Raw genomic sequence first — 18,749 nt, 5'->3', positions numbered from 1 at the left:
CAAGTGAAGAAAGGTGGACTACAGCATTCAGCAAGGTGAGTGCAGAACACAAGGCATCTTGCAGGCCTTTTTCTGTGTAACTCCTCTCTGGGTGATTGAGATAACCTAAGGTGCATCTAAACTGGTCGTAAGGCATTTATACCTTAAAGGTGCTGGTCAAAAAGACTGGTGTCCCTGAGGTTTCTCAAGGGAGAGAGGCATGTGTAACAATGCCGTATCTGCCATCAATGCCACGTCTGTTGGGAGCATTATGTACAGTATCTGGAACCCCACAACACACTTGCAAAGGTAGGTTAGATCCACTGTTTAGAGCTGAGAGGAAGAGGTTGAGTGACTTCTCCAAAAGTGCCCAGGTAGTAGGTGGCGAACCTGGCCCAAAGGCAGATCCACACAGCTCATGCAAGGTGGTAGGCTCTGGGCTCCCGTGAAATCTCCATTAGCCACCACAGGAAAGCGAAGGAGCAGCACACAGTAAGTGAGAAATAGAGACTCCAGGTACGTTCTGAAGGGATGTATTGTCTGACTGGTACTTGGGCACTTTGGGATGAGCAGGGTCCATATGCTCGGTGCTCTTCTTCCTCAAGTCTTCCTGCCTCTCGAACTAACTTCAAGGAAAATGTGAGGGAGGGTGTGCAAACACCTTTATTGACAGGCAGACAGACTGGCTGCCTTCCAAGGCTCAGTCTAGAGTCGAGACCCAGTTCTGCTGCAGTGGTAAAGTTGGCTGGAGGCAAGAGGGGAAACAAGATTTAAATTTGACCTAAGACTTGAGATTCTTTCTTACCTTCCCAAACTTTCAGACAGATAATTATGAGTAGCACAGTACACTGCAGTTGCAGTCATTTTAATATGATTTCCACTGAACAGTTTTTATTATAATCATCCTCAAAAGCTTTTCTTGTGTCTTTAATCTGAGACTAATCACTATGGGATAAAAGCATCTCCAATTTAATCCCAGATCACTTCAAGACCCCCTTCCTTCAGCTTCACTGCTTTTTGCACACTGAACAAATACTTTTAATTCAGTTTTACTGTTAATCACTCCAGGGGAAAGGTGATGGATCAAATTATAGGCCACTCAAAATGAATTCTTGTACAGCTCTTTTGTAAAGGACTTGAGTTTGTAAGCTAACGTTTGTGTGATGTTGAATACTATACATTGGAAAAACGACTATTCATACATGTCTATTTTCCCCTCCCCTAATAATTATATCATTCCTCTCTTTCTGACCTTTTCACAATTCCTGGGGTTGAGGCACTATATGTTTTGGCTCAAGAATTCACCATCTGGGAAACAAATTATGCACTGAGATCTCCCTAAAGGACAGACATATGTATGAGATATCCTACTACTTAAATACTAATGTGTTTCACAATTAATTTGAAAAGGGGCTACACTTCCTTCAGGCTAAATACAGGCCACTCTTTTCAGTTGTTACTCTGGGTAATCACAGGTTACATATGATGAAAGACTTAATTTCTCCCCTTATTCTATTTAAGATCACTTCATATATATGTTTAAAATCACTGAGCTTTTGCTGAATCAATGACCTTATTTCCAAATAACTTGAAGTAAAATTTTGATATATTCCTAGAATCTCCAGAAATATTTAGGTTATTTTTAGAGGGAAAAAAAATCCATACTTTAAGGACTGGTATTTATTATTTCATAATATTGGATTACCACTACTTGATTATTTTAACACTAATTTCTCTGGTAAATAGGATATAGATTTTACAGAACATACAGAAGGTTCTATCAATGGCATAGCAATGTATAAAATATTAAAAATGTAGACATAACCCTATATGACTGCATCATAACTAATTCTTATGGGATAGAACCAAAAGCATTAACAGTAACAAGAGCAGAAGACATTTTCCTAAGTGCTTAAAACAGGGAAAAAACACAATAATGCCCAAATTTGTCAGTGTAAGTTGTAAGAAAATATATTTATTTTTTTCATGACAATACAATGATAAAATTGTTAAATACATGCATGTTTTAAAAACAAACATAAGTAACATCTTTAAAGTTAACAGCCAAGCATACTAGTTTTACATTTAACATGTTTTAGTAATAGGTTACTTATGTTCTATGTTCCTGCTAAAATCATGTTTTTCCCAGAAGATATGGAAAGGAAACTAAATTCTGAAATTATTCAATGATATAAAATGTCCAATTTCCCACTCTGGCAATGGCAACAAAACCTCCAAATTTTCATGAGGCAGAAAATACTCCAGTTGTCATCTCTGTAAATGGACTTGTTTTTTTCCATATTAAAATCAGAATTCTGTGAATCAGAATGGAATCACACAAATATACTGTGATCTATAGTTTATTTCCTTATATGTATATTTAAATGTTTCCTTATAAGATTAAGCATGATTGTAGGTACAGAACATCACAACTGATCATTCAGATTAAAAAAATGTCTGTAGTGCAAGAAATGAAAAAGGGAACAATTTTGGATCTACAGTCTCTCCCTATCTTTCAGCTATGTTTGCATACACCTGACCAAACAAAAATTAGTAAACAGTTAATAGCATTCATAAAAAACTGAAAATATTTAACACATAACATCCCCTTTGAAAAAAACACTCATTCTACCTTATAAAAAAAACTATATCTGTTCACAGTATGTGTATTTTGTAAACAGTAATTCACTGTAATGCAATTTTGAAAATTAAAAAATGGTAATTTCCTTGCATTATCAGGACCTCTGACTTGTGGCCAGCTAATGAAAGAGAAAAAAGGTAACATATTCCTATAGGAAAGTTGAACATTTTAAAATGCTTTTACCTTTGGACATACCGTTAAGGTGGTGCTGTCTCAAACTCAGGATGTCTTTCTACCCAGGCTAATCTTTTTCAAGAAATTTTGAATTGAAATATGTAAGAAAAGGCCATGCTGCTTTTTGAGAAGATAATAGGACCAAACAAATCCTGGAATATCACACAATACCTACCCTTCCACAACAATGAACTGAATAGGGTTTCTTTTTGTGTGTTGTTTTCAACTACTCATAACATATGCATGTTTTCCCTAAACATTATATTGGAAGGAAGATATTAAATTGAAGGATATATCATAAATAATGGAGAAAAGTTTTAGAATCGAACTCAGGGCAGATTATTTGGAAAAAATTTTTATGTAAATCATTCAGTATTGTTTTCTATGATCAGTTGCAAAAATACTAATACTAATGCTAAACCTAACAGCTAACTTGTCCAGGTTTTAACGAAAATTATCACCTAGAAATCTTTTGTGATCTTTTATAATACACCACTGGAATGCTTAGAAAGAACAGTAAGTTCAGGAACTAAAAGTTACCCATTTAAAATGGAATAATTCTAAAGGGAAGTACATTTTAAATGTAGAAGGAAATTCAATACATTTAAGCGAGCCATTCAATTGGGGACACAAAATATTTTTGCCTTAAGAGCAGCATAAGATCTGTCCTGCTAGTTTTTTTTTTTAAGTTCTAGTTAGCTACTGCAAAGGCAGTCTTAGAATATGTATGTAAATGTAATAAAAATGAATTCCTTATCAATTATACATTCATTCCCTGCCCCCCGCCCCCATTCACATCTCTTACTTTTTAGGGTATTCAGTTACAGCAGCCAAAAATAATGTAAGTTATTACTGTTTTGTATGTGGTTAATATTCAATCAGTTACACTCTCAATTTACTTATTTAAGAACTTTTGAATTTATTATTTCTATGGTTCTTCTGCTAGGTACTTGTACATAAAAACATTCAGAAGAGATTCCTTTTAAAACACTTTTTTCATAAAAATGTTGCAGTTAGAATTTGCCTTACATAAATTCTGTTTATAACTTAGATACTTATGTAAGTATCATCATTCTTAATATAGGAGAAACAAATATTACTCATGGTTAAAAATAATGGAATCCTATCATAACTGAGTATCATAAAGATTTGGATATATTCTATATCAAATCATATTCCCTGAAATTTTACCACACACAATACAACCTGACATATCAAGTAACTGAATGTTGTCCTTAATCCTCCATAGTGACATTGCAAATATTTCATCTGTATTATAATTAGCATGAATGTGATCATGTAATAGTTGAGACAAAAGCACTAATTGAAAAGACAAATCCTACCACCCTATTGAAGTAAGTTTAAATATTAATAGCCATGGTACATAATCCATGAAGATACATTCATAGGCCAATTCAAACCAGTAATTTCCAATGATATTCTAAAATCATGTTTACAAGATAAATCTCCAGTAAGTTAAACCGTAAGTCAATTTCTTCTGTGAAAAATTTTCTTCTGGATGTAAAAGACAAGATGGGCATGGTACCATAAAACTTTATTTCAGAAGGAAAATGCCAGTTTAAAATAAATGCTTTGAAGAACTAGTTTATCAAGAGAATGAGAGCTTATATTAATCAATTAAGCTCACACATCAGTGTGTTGCTGGTCTGCCAGAAGACATGGTGGTTGGTACAAACACATCCCAAGTTGTGTACCCACCAAATAAAAAGATACTATAAACACTTAAAATGGAGGAGGAATAAGATATTTCATGATGCTTTTACATGAGTCTTTCCTAAGTTTTCATTCAAACTGTGGATCCACTTCTACAGTAAATCTGCATCTTTGAGCCAAAAGTCTCAGATCTACACAAGCTAGATCCTGATACACACCCCCCTTCAGGAAAGCTCTGTTAAATCCGCACATTCTGGGATGGGACTAGGTCAATAAAAAATTACTCACTGGGCTTCTACTATGTACCTAGTCTTTGTAATTAGCTAATGATTTCACATTTGACTTTTGAGATGCCTAATATTTTACTTCCAAAATTTTTAAAAAAAGGCATTTTATAAAAGACACATGAATTTTAACACGGCTAAAAACAGAAAACAGTAAAAACTTATTTAGACAGGAAAAATACCCTTATGAGATTATGTGCCTGAGCAGTAGAAAAACTTGGGATAACATTTTCTGCATATTGACATGTTAGGGAGTACTTTAATTTCAAAATACCATAAAATTGATTTCAAATTCCTTTTGGAAGAAAATATTTTCTAGTCTCCTTCACTACACTACAACTAATTATTCAAATACAAAAGGACTGTAATGTTCTTTAAATATGAAGACGAGTAAGAAATTATAGAACTAATTTCCAACAAGAATACAAGTTGCATGAAGCTTTAAGAATATGATTTTACCACAGTTTCTGAAAGTGGAACAGACTAGGTATTTTAAATGCAATCCTTCAGATCCATGAGCCATTCAGGTAATGCTGGTGTAAAATGAAGCTGACACACTTACACTTTTCCGTGATGGCTGCTTCTGGGTCTAAACTACAGAACACAGCACCTCTATCACCTAAGCACATTGACAAGCGGCTCAACTATCCACACACGTGGGGCCACACTCTCAAATCCAGGCTTCTACAGGTTCATTACATTGATGACTTCAATTGTATATTGGTGCAAATCCATGCAATACATACGTATGAGGTCTATCTAATGTCAAAAGCCTAACTAAGTGTTTTAACAGTATTTGTAAATTAAATAGTTTACTTAAAAGAGCCACTCACAAGAGAAATGCAATCATTAATGACCACCAGAATATCCATTCCTCACAAGTGAAGCTTGCTTTGAAATTGGCTTATAAGTGAATTGGTTTATAAGAGTTGTGACAATAAGCCCTATTCAACAGACATAGTGGAACATATTTCTAGTTCAGACATTTAGAATGTTCTAACCAACAGCTGGGCTTTAGTTGAAGAGAGAGGGGTTTCCCAATTATTTTTCCAGTCAGGAAGGGCTGGAGGAACATATCTAGCCTCTCCTTCTAAAGCCTTTGACCCTCACCTCCCTATCCCAGGGGAGGGAGGAGCTAATGGGACCAGACAAAGCATGAGCACCATCAGCCTGCCTTTCACACTTGCACATGGTCTGGCACTGACAAACAGTACACTGTGTCTTCACCAGTGCCTCCAGTGACACAGACAACCAGGCATGTGACAGAGTATTCGCTCTCTCTACCCCTCTCCTCTCCTCTCCTTGTGTTGAAGCCACCCCACCATGCCCAGGTGGGGTCGGGGGTGGGAGGCAATAACTTCCCATCTCCACAATGGGTCTGGCTGTCTGCAGTTCAGTGGGGAAAGACAAGGGACATGCTTTGGCCTTGGTTCTAGACCACATTTTCCCAAGCATATAGCAAGTTACAACGACCTTGCCCAGACAACAGAGTGTAACTGCTTCTCATCAACCTAGTGATCACAGAGCTCAGAACTGCAGAAACAGGGGAGAGGTGAGCGGCACTCTGAGCCTTTTTCATGCAGGAAAAGCAGTGAGGTCTTGGATGGGGAGTGAAGGAGTTATTACATTGGCCAGAAAGAGCACTAGATTCAGATGGTCACAGCTGAAATGCATGAGCATTAATGACAGATCAAACTATCTCTTCTGGCCTTTCCTTACTATCTCAGTACAGTGTAGTTCAGTCCAGTGAACTTTTACCTTCACCAATACTTATCCTAAAAAGATGAAATACAAGATCTGTAGGTCTCTGGGGCACAGGCAAGAGTTGGGAGTGACAAGCTTCCACAGGGAGAAAAGGCAGTCCCAGATCTGAGTGTCTTGGGTAGAGACCAAGGGAAGGAGACCAAGAGGATAAATAAGAATGCAAAGCAAACTCTGTTAGGAATGATTCTGCTCTGATACATTTTTTCATTGCTGAATATCTCTACGAGTGATTACATAGTTTCAATATACTATGTGTATATATAATTCTATTTCATTCCACATGTCCATATGTCACTAAACTCAGGAATTTAGCTGAATTCTAGCAGTTAAAATCAGGATTCATAAACCAGAGTACTTCAACAGATTTTGTCCCTTGTCACCCTGTGGCTTTTTCCCACAACCTGGTTTTTAGTAAGGATACATTATGAGCTAAAAAAAAAAACCCCAAAAAACCCTGATCCACTATGACAATACATTACAGAACTTCAGATGATAGGAAACAGGTACATTTTGACCTATTCAGATACTTCAAATTTTCAAGTACTTTTGCCTTAACTATCAAAAGACAAAATGCACACACAACCTGAAGGCAGGGAAAAACATAAGATGCACTTTCACTTTTCATTCTGCTTTTCCAAGAATCGTATTCATTCTGGACATCATTTATGAAAACCAAGGTTGGGCAGAAGCTGCTATGAAGACACACAACTCTGGACACGAAGCAACGGCTACCCCTTTCATGCAGGTATGCCCACTGATTCAAAGTGACATCGTCACATTTCATAGAAAACAGCCCTGGAGTAATTTTTCCTTAAGAAACTTTATCCTTTTAGTTTTATACTTAAAAATTTGAGGCCTGGATCAAACAGCCCAGATTATCAGTCTGGGCTGATAATCACTGAAGAGGGAGAAACTGGTAAGATGCACAATTGGTAGAACATTGGCTACAAACACAGAGTTGTCAAAGGCTGTCACTGTCCGGGTGCCGGGGCTCACTGGTCTTCCTCAGTAGAACATGAAGGCAATCAGAACTATACAGATAGCTAATGTAGCTAGATATTGCTTAGTAGTCATCTCAAATAGCAAATCTTGGGATTATATGTTTATGAATAATATTAAATTTGCTCCTATACTGATAAAAATGATACTTGTGTCCCAAAAAAAAGCCTGGATTTTTAAAAACTTAGATCTACAGTCTTAGAAATTTAGGTTTAAATACTAGGGCACTTAGCTGTGATAAGGGATGCTTGCATTAAAGCTAAAAATTAATGGAAGGTTTTGAAAAACCTACCAAAGCAAGAAAATGCAATTTTGATTTGGGCTGGTCAGTGTCACGCTTGTTTTCCAAGTTTGTACCCCTGAGAAAACTGTTTGATAACCATTATACAGTAGGCACAGAAATCAGCACACTTTATCAAACAAAACACTAAATAGCTGTCACTACATTAAGATTATATTAATTTTGTAAATCCTGTGGATAGAGGGGAATAATGTTGAAAGTTTTAAAATCTTTGCTTGGTGTTCATGTAGAATGGAGCAATTGTCAAGCAAATAAAGATCATCTGTTACTCTTTGTTCTCCTGTACCTGTAAATCTGCTTGCAATTCTGTAACATATACACATGAGAAAACCATTAGTAACAGAACAGAACACAGGTGCTGAGGGATTTGGTTTGCATGTATGGACTAGACAGTAATAGCCTTAAAATGCTTCTTGAAGGTAGGACACATGAATTCTGTGGCTCTAATCACAAATAGTTCCAAATCTTGAGTTGTGTGGACTGAATTTATGAGTTGCTATCCTTTGGCTTTTAGACTACATCAAAAGTGTGTTAACACTTTTAGTGTAATGGTGCACCAATACTTCACAGGATCCCTCCAAGGTGCCCAGTGCTGACACAGCAGTACTAGTGACGAGAGCTTATCGAGATGGCAGACTGAAGGGACAGGGAAGCACTTTAGTCATTTGGTTTGTTTTGAAAAAAGTTTGTAAAGGACCACCCTCCTCCATTAGATTTAGGGGAGTCTTCATCTTTAGGAGGAATCAAAAATTGTCGGGAGTTAATGGAGCATGGACTTCCAAAAGAGACAATTTCACTGTTGCTGTCTGTGGATCTAGGAGAGTCTGGAGTTATCAAGTTCCAAGTATTTACATTTGCCTGAGGTCTGTAACCAGCAGTTTTATCTAAATCATCATCATTATCTGCAGCGAGATCTTCTACAGTAGAAGTAATGGGAAGGTGCATTTGTGGCTTGTATCCTGCACCCTCTATGGGGTCAGTTTCTTGTTCTTCCTCTGGTTTTGCCTGAGGCTGATACATGGACTGGATATCGATGTAAATGACTTGGGAGGCCCCTCCGGCTTCATCCACTCCCGGGTTCGGGATTTCTTCCTCAATGACGGGTGGACAATAGGACACGACCACATGGTTTTCAGGTTCTGCATCAGAGCTATCTTTCGGACACTCAGCCACTGGAGAAATTATTTCTGTATCTTCTATTTTAGGAACTGTTGATCGAGTTTCCAGAACCTCAACATTATTTGGGGTACAGGGATTCATTTCCAATGTTTTAAGAGCACTGTTTCCCTAGAAATACATTTTAAAACAGTGATTAAGGATAGCACTAAATGCTTCATGCAATACCTCTTCTACTATTTTCTAATACATTTGCTCTGGATGACATTTGCACATTAAAAACTTTTCACAAAAGACTAAAAGAAGGAAGCTGTATGCTGTACTTGGAAGATAAATGTTAGAAAATAAAGAATTACCTCACAGACACTCTTCTGAAACTGCAAAGCTTTACAGTTTTCTGGATTGGGAATATCAGGGTAGAAGGTTTCTTTAATCCTTTAAATAAAGACAATTCAGTACATTTAATAATTACAATATTATCAATTAAACAAAAAATAAATTAATAAATCAGGCTTATTTTGAATTTCATATGAATACTTAAAAGAGAATAGTGGAAGATTACTTTTAATGTGATCATTTACTAGAGCTTTCTACACAATGTACTGAGAGGTTCCCATCTGAAAACTTCGAACACGACTTCTATTTCTAGAATTATCTTACGTATCTTATGAAAATGGAACACAAACAATTACTATGGAGATTGTGCTATTAAGGCGAAAGTAAAATACAGGCATTGCTCATCTAACCAGTATGTTAGATGATTGATTACTTAGGAACATATTTGCATTATGCAGTTTTCATAACAGGCTCTGGACTATTAGAAAAAGAAAGGCTGTCAATTTCGAGCAAAAACTAAATGCAAAGAAAAATGAGATTTGCTCAGTGCCATATTATACTTATGGACATTAAAAAGAACTTTATCGTTTGAAATTCCTGCAGGGGAAAAAAGCCTTGTTAATGTAAGTCTTACATGTTCTAACTTCTAAACTCCGTTTTTTCCTATTGAAATAATTTTTAAAATGTGATTTTTGGTACTGAGAAAATGGTTATCAAAACAGGTACTTTTATAGTTCTAAACTATTACTATTTTGATTTATAAAGCCAGGATTGCTAGAATACATTCCTTCTTTATCACAGATTGTTTTTAAGGCTGGTGAGCACTGTCTATGCATGAACACAGCTATCTGCCTGGAGCCTGGCCCAGAACAGCTCCCGCCAGCTGATCCTGAGGTGCCCTCTCCCACTGAGCCCTTGCTCACATCCGCTCACCTCCTGCGACTCACTATCCCATTTCACCCAGCAAACAGTTCTTACTTTCTCCAGAAGACCAAGCTCTTTCTAATTTCTGGGTCCTCACAGAAGCTATTCTCTCAGCCTGAACATTCTTTCCCTCTCCTTGCGCTCTGGATTCTGCTCAGATGGAACTCCTACAGGAAAGCCTTGGTGGGCCACCTCCCGTGACATGGTTCCTTTAATTTGCCTCATGACACTCAAAGCCCTTCCTAGTACTTACACTTTGTATGCATGTATTTATTGAATGATTATGGATTTAATGCCCATTTTTCCCCACTGTGCTGTAAGTTCATAGGAGCCAAGCTTATTTAGTTCACTACTCTATCCCTCTTCACATGGGAAGGGTCATTCATATTTGATGAATACATTACCAGATTTTCTAAATAGCTTGCCAGGTCAAGTGAGATCTTAATTATTAAATTAATCTGGCCTATAGTCATTGCCATATTTATGCTTGCAAATAATTTTGTGAGTACAAGTGATACTATTTAAAATTATTAATAAATATGTAGGGAAAATTTACACTTTTACTGTATTAATTTTAAAACCTTTAAATAATATGTCATTTCTTGCCTAATATTAAATTCAAATTTAATTCTGACTAAAACAGTTTTTACTTGTTTCAACCAAATAAGAAATATTTATTTCTTAACACAAAAACTAAATAATCATGCCCTTAAGAACAAAGCAGCAAGAGTAAATGCAGACACATTACCATTCTCGCTTCCGATAGCAAAGGACACTCGTTACCACCCCAACAATGACAGCCACTGCCACTGGGATGAGAATGGCAATAATTAATCCCACAGCTGAAAAGAGAATATTGCAAATATTAAGATTCTGATTTTTAGTATGAAGGACAGAATAAATTCATATTACAAGATATTTAAGTTGGTAGATTATTTGAAGGGAAAAAAAACTGCCATAGAGACACTGAAAGACTATTAAACTGTTCAAGTATTTTAATAATTTTTATACTATCAACTGAATTATTCAGGGCAGGACTTCTCAATCTTGGCCCTAGTGACAGTTTAGGGGAGGTATTTCCCTGTTGTGTTGGGGAGGAGATGCTCATATGCACTGTAGGAAGTTTACCAGCACCTCTGGACTTCTAACCACTAAATTCCAGTAGCACCCCCACTGTGACAACCAAAAAAGTCCCCAGACATTGCTAGGTGTCCCCCTAGAAGGCAAAATCATCCCCAGCTGAGAACCACATCCTCAGATCCTTTATAAGCACGTGAGCTCCCATTCAGGGGTGGAGAACAAGCCCAAGACCAAATTAAAATTCTTTGTTGACAGTCAAGTCTGTCGCTCTTCTCTACTTTCCATCTCACAGTGATGAATGTTGTGCTTTACACATTTTTTTTAAAGGATGTTTCTTTCACTCTTCTCTGGATATGTTAAAAATCACATTTAGAATAGTTAAGGCAAAAAATTTTGAACTGACTATTATATAAATTCAACATGACTTTAGAACTCTCAGGTTCAGATGTATCCTTAACTCATCCATTTCTTAGGTATTCATTTGGAAATAGTTTCAGGTAACTGACAAGAATAAATGTGAAATCATCCCACGATCTTTTAACACTGCCCTCTACCCACTATAAAAATGCAACAAATTGTGAAGTACTAAAAACAGGGAGTTCCTACATAAACAAAAATCACTAGAAACACTGCATCTAGGTATTGAAAGCATCTCAGTGGCAATATTTAACTTACAATTTTCCTTTGTGACCACAAACATGCTCTTCTCTGGGCCCATTCCACCATCTGTATAGGCTCGCAAGACCAGATGGTAACTCGTTTTACCTTGAAGATCAGCAATTCTCAGTGTCTTCTGGGATATATCAGTAATATTCTTAACCTTTATGTCAGAACGACCTATTTTAAAAGTAAAGAATAGTATTAATGATTTCTATACCATTTTAACCGAATGATTACTCATGCCTGCCACAAACACATCCCTTTTAAGTGAGTCTGGCTGTTGGCCACTGTTAGGACCAGAGCCCATGGAGTTGGCCAGAGCCATGTTCAAGTTCTACCTCTGCTAGTTCATAGCTATGTGATCTGGACCTATGTTTGAAACCACTGTAACTTGAGTTTTTCTAAATATGCAACAGAACATCACAACGTACCTCATAGGCTGTGTGAAGTTTTCATATACGTTCTCTAGAATAATGCCTGGCACAAGGCAGGCAATCAATAAAAGCCACTTCTCTCTGTGTTACTCAGAGCATGAAAAACCACAACCACACCACGGGGATGGCAGGGATGCTGCCATTCACACTACTCCTGACTATGAGCCTTTTACTCTAATTCTAGTGACCCACCCACCATGTCTAACTAAAAGTCTAAATGCTAGAATTTTAACCGTTCAAGTGTAAAATTTCTGAGCACTTGAAAATTACACTAGACCCTGGATATGTATAGAATTTGGTATTTAGGGTTTCCTCATCCACAGGCAACTCTGAGGTGTCAGGAAATGCAGAACTCATTGATCTGGGGAGTGCAGTTTAATGTGGCTTCTCTGGGGAAGTGAGTTCGCTAATGCCCGGTCAGCATTTCCTGAACTGCTGCTGTTCTCTACTTGTCCGAAAAGCATTCAATAATTAAAATTGTTACTTATAGGAAATGCCATTATGGGAAATGGAAGCTTTGAAATTGAAAAGACTAAACTGTTATGTGGCTACAAGTAAGAAATACCTGACTCCCAACAGAAACATAATTCAGGGAAAAACCAGGTCTGCATAAACATTCCTCTATTTGTAAATCTGAGAATTCTGAACATATTAGACTTACCATTGGTTAAAGATTCACATCAACAATCAAGTCAGTTAAACTTCTTGGCTTAAGGCTGTGGCTAATTGTGTGATGGCCCTTTGTCAGATGACAGCTGACACTCTGAAGCCATTTTTAGGTTCCTCCACTATTCCCCTCTATTATTTTAAGTACAGAAAGACTTAATTTTAAATAAACCTCATAAAATGCTATGTTATGGATCATCATGCAGCAGAACTAGTAAGAGATGGACTCTGTGATTTAGGGCTTATAAATCAAAGGCTTTAGAATAAATGATTTAAATGATTTCTGAAAGACCATACATGTCACTTACCACATACTACAATCTCAAAATTTCATATTCATCCACTTTCATCTCCCTAATTTTCAGACAGTTTTGGAAACCAGCAGAGAACTTCTCAGCAGCACTTCCCTTGCTTTTTTGTGTGGTTAATGAGGAACTTCTAAGGAACACTACTCTCACTAGCTAATTTACTTACCTGCTTCTAAATCCCTCATCTTAGATGTGTCTCGCTCTCCTTTTTCAAAGTAAAATAAATATCCTCTTAAAAAGCCTCTCAGCTCTTCCACTGGAATATCTTCCCATTTTACTAATATTGAATCTGCAGATGTATCCTCAACAGTAAAATTGGGTGCAACATTTGGAGCTGGAAAAGGAAAAAACTCAGTAACTACAGGAGAATTTACTAGTGTAGAGTAAGATACTAATGTTTAATGAGATTTCTAGCCTCAGAAATAGCTAAACTTGGAATTAAACTTTATTCTCTATCAAATTATAAACTTTCAGAGTTATTATCATAAACATTTTCATTGGAAGTTTATATGCTAATAACTAGAGACACAAAGGTAGAACTTGCAACACACATATGTAGGGAGGCAACTTATGCAGAATCTTAAGTGGCTACTCAATCAGACTTCATTTTAATTTCCCCTCTTTATTGATAGTATTGAATAACTTAACAGGTTTTTAAACTTGTGTAAGTTCAAACAAATATTCTGACATCCAAATTAAGATTTAATTTTCTCAATGACAACAGTAAAACTGTGAAATATGAACATTAAACAAATGGAGTAATATTAAGTAATCATAAATAACTTCAAATGTTTCATACAAATTATTTTTCCTTCCTTGAACTAAACATCTCAATTCAATCTATTTTTAAAATTCATTTCACAGTTGTTGCTGATTTATAATTTCCCATGTTACTTTGTACACTAAGGAAACATACCCATTTAACTTACCCAATTCCTCTATATATCCAATTATAGAACGTAATAATTGATATCCTTGATTTCTGCACCCATACAAGAAAAAATTATATCTTATACCTGGTCGGAACTGATCTATAAGATGAACACAATCAGTAAATTTTCATTAGTACATATTACTATGAATATCTATTTTAGAAATACCAAATTTATAACAAATTGCTCTGCCATTTCCAAAGCTAATATTAAACAGACGTTTTTTATAATACAAAATACATCAATATTTTTTAAATTGGTTAAGTATTCAGAGTGAAAACTGATTAAACAAAAACAGATTCACTCCTATTGTAATGAACAGCTTAGTATTATAAAAAAGAATGGTGATTAAGGTTTTCATTTTGTTCCTTAAAAATCAGCGACAACTTCTTCCTGGAGATTTGCTCTAAGGTCAGTTTACCCACCCATCCTAGGCCCACATTAAGCCTCTGAAGAGCCATTCCCTAACTAGTGTTATTTCTGGATTGGAAAGAAACTTCTGTTCTCCCATTGCTCCAGAAGCAGATACTAGCATTTCCATTCTATCTGAGGCTTCAGAGTTAAAGGGACTGAGCCATGGAGTCTGTTCCTCTTCATGGCACAACTCCATGAGACACAGAAGAGAAGCACCTTAACTTCAACTCAAAAAGCTCCCTTTAAATGACTCCTTGATACAATGCAATGTGTGAAATGTTGGGAACACAGGGGTGGACACAGTAAGACCCCTGGCCTGGAGAACCTGGCAGAGTGGTGGGGAGACAGATGAACAGGATAACCATGAAACAGGGTACTAGACCAGAGGGCCCTATCACAAGACTTTCAACATGGGACCACATCAGTCTAAGACGATCAGAAAATGACACCAAGACATGACATTTGAATAGGGCCTTGAAAGACAATCTGCTCACCAGTGGTGATCTAAGAAGAAGATACTGCTTGCTGGGGGATGAGGGCAGCATACAGGATTGCATTTAACTGGTGGGATGCAACTATTCTAGTGAGGTCATAACTCTAGCTTTTCAATTATGTACCCACCAACCACCAGTGCTCTACGGGCCCAAAGTGAGATAGTCACCCTCTAAAATCACTGTGTAACTTTTTTCTTTGGTATTGCTCTCCTGCATTTATGTTAGTAAATCTGTGCCTAGTTTTATGTTTCAGTTATGTGTATCTTTATTCTAGAGGGTTTTACCACTTAAAAAAAAAGCCGGCTTCTGAGCATCAGAAATGTGTCTTGGGGTCATGAAATAGAGAAGATAGTTGAATTGAGTAGATGACTGAGTGCAAAAGGAGTAAGAGAAGTGCCTACTCTGGCCACACACTGTTCTAGTAAATACAAAACAAAATTCCCAGCCTTTTGGAGCTTTGAATTTCTCTGGATTTGAATCCTGGTGCTACGACATGCTAGTTTTGTGACCTTGGGCAAGTTATCTAACTTCTCTGAGTCTCTGTTTTCTCAACCACCTAGGGCCTTTGTTCATCTGCCTCAAGATAGAAATCTCTCCTTCTTATCCTACAGGTCTCAACTTAAACTTGCATCCTGAGACACTCTATCTAAGGGGAAGCCTCTCTGTGTCATTGCACCTGCCCCACTCCATCCCAATCCTTCTCAAAGCCCATGTGAGAAAGGATGGAAGAGGGGTTAGAACTTATAGAGTACACAGAACCATGTAAAGCTCCAGCAGCTACGTGGAGGGAGACTCAAGGGGCGGTGCAGGGAGGAGGAGGGTGGTGTATGGCTGGGCACTCGAGTGAGGTAAGCTGTATGAAAGGATAAAGGGACCACCACTGCCTTGGCCAACCACACATGTGAAGGAGTCTGGCTGTATACCAAGTAGGACTGGAAAAAATCTAAACCCACATGTAGTAATGTAGTGAGTGGGACTCATCTTTACTATTTGGCAGTAAAAAAGGTTAATGAGTAGAACTTGTTCCCTGGGAGAGAAGTCATTAGTAGCTGGGAGAACTCTGAGTGCAATGACCTCAAGAAGCATCACCACCATCAGGCTGCAGGTTCCAGAATTCCCTGGACAGAGGCATGAAACTCTCTTATCAGTTACTCAAAAGGAAAAATGATATTGGAAAGAGGGCTTCCACTCATTTAGCCTAGAGGCTGCTAAATATTCCTCATGGCTCAACTTTAGGCTTTATCATAACCAAGTGGCTCAGCTTAGGAGACTCATGGCTCATTACGGTCAGGCTCTGTGAACCTCCATCCACACGGTGCCCACCGACACACTGGCGTACATCCAGGAAAGTGGTAATGGGTGCCAGTCCTTCGCTCTCTGTCTCTCCATAACCTCAGTAACCTGGGCTCTGGGCTAACAAAGGCCAAACAAAGGACGATGAGTGAGGCCACACTGCTTCCAGTTTTATCATGTTCTTTCTTCATGAGCATCTCTCCAGGTTGTTAAATCTGTGACAGAATCTTTAATGCTACTAACATCCCATTTTATTTATGTACTGTAATTCACTCATTCTCTTATTTGCTATCTGGACTGTTTTCAGTCATTGTATTCTAAATAATGCTGAGGTGAACATTCTTAGATGGAAACCTGTGTTGCTCTCTGATTAAGTCTTAGACTAAATTCCCGGACGAGTAACAACTAGAACAGAAGGCATAAATCCTTTCACATACACACTGCCACAAACCACCTTTCGGCTCACACCTGCCCCAGGGTGAGAAAGAATGACCTCTCACTGTGCCCAGTCACACCACGTGTTGCTCTTTTAAAAAGTATTTTTAGGAACTTTAATTGAGAGACACTAATCCATCTTACCAGATTCTATTACAGTCTCAGTGCTGTTTGAAGGGACTTTTTTCCAGTCCATAAGGCAGGGTTCAGACCGAGATGAGTTACACCACTTGATAACATAGTCACAAGTCATGTTGGGATCGTAATTCCAAGTGAGCAGAATCCCATTTCCCATTCCAACGGCCTGCTCTATTTTGAGATCATCTTCAACAAGAAAGAAGGGTATTTTACTTGCATTAAAAACAATAATGTAAGGTAAAACTCAAGAAAATGGGCAAGACTTATAAAAATTACATCACTATACAGGAATTTTTAAATAGTACTCAAACTAGATAAATTTGTAGCAAAGTTTAGAAGTGTTGTTCTGCTATTTTTGTTGTAACTATAGCAGCTACCTGTAAATATCAATAAACTCAGCAGCTGAAAAAAATAGGAAGGCACCTAGAATCGGGTAGTGACACAGTAGGGCCAGGCCACAAAGATCAAGAGCCATGGGGCATGGTCCGAACCCCTTCTCTTACTCACTACGGAGGAGAGCTCTGTGGGAGCAGATGGGGGCTTGTGCCTACAGCTCCATGCTGGAGTCCAGAGGATGCAGAGTATGGAACACAATAATATGTTGGATGAGCCAGCCCTTCTCTTCTTTCCAAGGAAGACTGTTACTCCATTGCGGGGGGTAGAGGGGTTATGGACAAAGGAAGGGAGAGGGGGAATCTGCTGAAATGCAATAGAATCTAAAGTTATGGGAAGAGATAGAATAGCTGGCAAGGGAGCAGAGAGAGAAGCCTAATCAGGACCTGTGGAGTAAGGAGGGTGAGGTGCTGCTTGGGGAGAGGTGCCTGTGGGAAGGCTGTGTTTCCCCATCTGACCAGGTCTTGGACTTGTTGCTAAGGGAGGCCCAAGGTTGGGGGTGAGGACTGGGTGGGTTAGAAGAATGTAGCTAAAAGGAGAGGGAATTACCACAGTCACAGGAGAAAACAAGTAATTTCTATAACTCATTTATATTGCAGTGTTCAGTAAAAAGCCACAGAAAGGTTTTTGAACAAAATTTGCATTCATAAAACAGCTACTATTGAACACAAGAGCACTTTGGCTCAGAATACAGATGACTTTGGACACAACAGCTTTTTGGCTCGATGTGATTGCAAATCCACAGTGTAAACCTGCTCTGAGGGCACAGGGCCTCCACCTCAGGAAATCCTCAGGAATAATGATTTGTTCTGGGGCTTTAGTAATTGTCTGAAAGTTGATGACTAGACTACCGTTAATTCCGTAAATTACTATCTTCTGAGGAACACATAGAGAAGGAAGAAATACAGTTCTTGAATGAAAAGTCAACATAGCTGTTGACCATCATTGTGACAGAAATGGCCTCTATGATCTAAGTCAGTAGGTTCTGTTCCTATGGATGTTCACTGATGGCTCTTTTTTTTGCCACCACAGAGCTGCTGAGGACCTCTCCTCTCCGGCGTGTGCTGCTCTCTGGGCTCTGTTCCGTGTCTGTGAAATGTACTGTGCTTCTCCCATGCCTTCCTCCTAATACCCCAGGACTGACTGAAACACAGCAAAGAAGCAGTTAAGTGACAAGGAATAAGAAACTGTCTCAGCAAGAGCTGCAGACACTCAGAGGAGCCTAACTGGAACAACCTGTCTTCCTCTAGGAGTGGGTGGCCATTGAAAGGTGCCCCCATACTGGGGCAGGGCAGCAAAGGGGGATCAGG

At 38.0% G+C, this 18,749-nt stretch overlaps 1 protein-coding gene across 2 annotated transcripts in view; it reads right to left on the bottom strand.

Annotated features, from left to right (window-relative positions):
* Nucleotides 1-1,934: 1,934 nt before the first annotated feature.
* LIFR (LIF receptor subunit alpha) overlaps nt 1,935-18,749 on the bottom strand; it is a 71,690-nt gene continuing 54,875 nt past the window's right edge. For both annotated transcript variants that reach the window (XM_036886049.2, XM_036886041.2), the window contains 7 exons: nt 17,053-17,232; nt 14,270-14,371; nt 13,507-13,674; nt 11,948-12,109; nt 10,941-11,034; nt 9,289-9,367; nt 1,935-9,103 (listed from right to left, as the gene is read on the bottom strand). In XM_036886049.2, coding sequence (XP_036741944.1) covers nt 8,474-9,103; nt 9,289-9,367; nt 10,941-11,034; nt 11,948-12,109; nt 13,507-13,674; nt 14,270-14,371; nt 17,053-17,232 — 1,415 coding nt within the window. In that variant the 3' untranslated portion in view covers nt 1,935-8,473. The remainder of the gene's footprint in view (nt 9,104-9,288; nt 9,368-10,940; nt 11,035-11,947; nt 12,110-13,506; nt 13,675-14,269; nt 14,372-17,052; nt 17,233-18,749) is intronic.

This window comes from Manis pentadactyla, chromosome 2, assembly GCF_030020395.1.
Source record: "Manis pentadactyla isolate mManPen7 chromosome 2, mManPen7.hap1, whole genome shotgun sequence".
NCBI lineage: Eukaryota > Metazoa > Chordata > Mammalia > Pholidota > Manidae > Manis > Manis pentadactyla.
This window is presented reverse-complemented; position numbering and strand designations above follow the sequence as displayed.